Source organism: Salvia splendens, chromosome 1 (assembly GCF_004379255.2).
Source record: "Salvia splendens isolate huo1 chromosome 1, SspV2, whole genome shotgun sequence".
NCBI lineage: Eukaryota > Viridiplantae > Streptophyta > Magnoliopsida > Lamiales > Lamiaceae > Salvia > Salvia splendens.
Window position 1 is genome coordinate 22399429 of NC_056032.1, and position 2420 is coordinate 22401848.

The 2420-nt window shown below is 39.9% G+C and overlaps 1 protein-coding gene across 1 annotated transcript; it reads right to left on the minus strand.

The window, feature by feature from the left end:
- Nucleotides 1-1156: 1156 nt before the first annotated feature.
- Nucleotides 1157-1737, minus strand: LOC121750076 (secreted RxLR effector protein 161-like). The gene is made up of 2 exons (XM_042144563.1): nucleotides 1393-1737; nucleotides 1157-1351 (listed from the first exon to the last, which is right to left on the minus strand). The coding sequence occupies exons 1-2, from the start codon at nucleotides 1735-1737 to the stop codon at nucleotides 1157-1159; spliced, it is 540 nt and encodes a 179-aa protein (XP_042000497.1).
- Between the last annotated feature and the right edge of the window lie 683 nt (nucleotides 1738-2420).

A 2420-nucleotide genomic window follows, 5' to 3' on the forward strand; every position in this document is an offset into this window, starting at 1 on the left:
TCAATGTACTTTTCTTGTGATATGAGTATTTCTCCTCCAGATTGCTTCACTTGGATTCCAAGAAAATACTTCACGATTCTCAAATTTGTCATTTCGAATTCCTCCATATTTTTTTCTTCACGGTAATTGACTTCACAGAAACTTTTGCACAAGTTGTGAGAATGGAGACTATTCGTGTTGTACTTGCAATTGCAGCACAACTTGAGCTTCAATTATTTTAACTCAATGTCAAGTCGGCTTTTCTAAACGGAGAGCTTGAGGAAGAGGTGTTTGTTGAACAACCTCAAGGTTTTTGTGTTGAATGAAAAGAAGCCAAGGTGTACGAATTGAAGAAAGCTTTATATGGCCTTAAACAAGCTCCAAGAGCCTGGAATAGCATTATTGATGGATATTTTCTCAAAGATGGTTTTCATCGAAGTCCCAACGAGCCTTCTTTATAAGTGAAAAAAGAGAATCATGATATCATGATTGTTTGCATCTATGTATATAATCTTATCTATATGGGTACTAACATACAGATAATAGAAGATTTACATAGATGCAAACAATCATGATATCATTATTCTCTTTTTTCACATATAAAGAAGGCTTATTGGGCCTTCGATGAAAACCATCTTTGAGAAAATATCCATCAATACTACTAGGAACAAAGAAGATGAACATCAAATATATGAAAGAAGTTGAAGATGTCAAATGCAAAGATCGACGCGGGATTTACATGGTTCGATCCACAACCGGATCTACATCCACGGATGAAGTTGGAGACGATTTTATTACGAACACAAATGTAGAAACAATTACAATACACTCAATCTTTCCAGCTCGCTACTCAATCGGAGAAGACAACTCGATTGTGAAAACTCAACTAGCTAGCTAACGATTACAATGTGTATTCACTCCTTCTTCTTTGCCCTTGATTCGACTGGAATCTTGCACTATAAAGGAATGAACCCAGTCAAATCCCTAACTGAATTGTAGCTGTTGCAACGGCTAGTCTAAAACAAACTTTCAGCCTTTATTTGGGCCTCCACAACTAGGCCACGAGCCATTTATTTGTTTGGGCCTTATTGATTGATCCAGCCACACATATAAACCCAACAAACTCCACCTTGGCTGTATCCACCATTAAACCATCTCCACCTTCGCCAATGTTCCCTCATCTCCTAGTCGTCAAGTTAACCAAGTCCAAACAATGCTCGAACTTAGCACTCGATAGGGGTTTAGTCATCATGTCAGCTGCATTCTCAGAGGTGTGAACCTTCTTGATCGCCACTTCACCTCTACTTATCTCATCCCTCACAAAATTAAGTTTGATGTCGATGTGTTTACTTCTTTCATGAAAAGTTTGAAGCTTTTTGCCAAACTAATGGTACTATTGTTATCACATAGAACCGTGACAGAAGCTTGCATCACACCAAAATCACCCAAGATTCCCTTTAGCCACTTTGCCTCCTTGACTGCCTCTGCCAATGAAATATACTCGGCCTCTGTTGTGGAGAGTGCAACCACGGGTTGAAGGTTGGATCTCCAACTCACTGCAGTACCAAAGAGTTTGAAGATATAAGCCGATTGAGACTTCCTGCTGTCAACATTTGCAACATAGTCTGCATCACAATATCCCACGAGCTCATCTTCATCTTCCATCGTGCAGAACAATAATCCAAAATCTTGTGTACCCACTAGGTACTTCATGATCCATTTCAAGGCCTGCCAATGTGTGCCACCCGGGACTGCCATGTATCTGTTGGTTAAACTTATGGCATGTGCGAGATCAGGCCGAGTACATAGCATCATATACATAATGCTTCCAACAATGCTTGCATATAGGGATTTTAGTCATTAGCTTTCTTTCTTGGTCAGTAGCTACTGGTCTCTGACTAGCTGATAACTTGAAGTGTGGACTGGTTTGAGTTGACACCTTTCTGGAGTCGATCATTTGGAACTTAGCTAGCATCTTCTTAATATAGCTATGCTGCATTAGCCACAGCTTCTTAGCAGCTCTATTTCTGATAATGTCCATACCAAGAATCCTCTTTGCCTTCCCTAAGTCCTTCATCTCAAAAGCCTTTTCCAGATCCTCCTTCACCTGTGTGACATCTGCCTTACTAGGCCCTGCTACAAGCATGTCATCTACATAAAGTAACAAGTATGCAACAACCTTGCCTCCTTTGTATCTCATGTAAACACAGTTATCAAAAGCAGACTTTGTGAAACCCATCTTTCTCCATTTGTTTGTCAAAAGTCAAGTACCATTGTCTACTGCTTTGTTTGAGTCCATATAGACTCCTCTTCAAGCAACACACCTTATCTTCATCCCCTGGTCTTATAAATCCCTGTGGCTGCTCCATGTAGATAGTTTCTTCCAACTCACCATGCAAAAAAGCTGTTTTTACATCTAGTTGTTGTAGTTCCCAATCTCT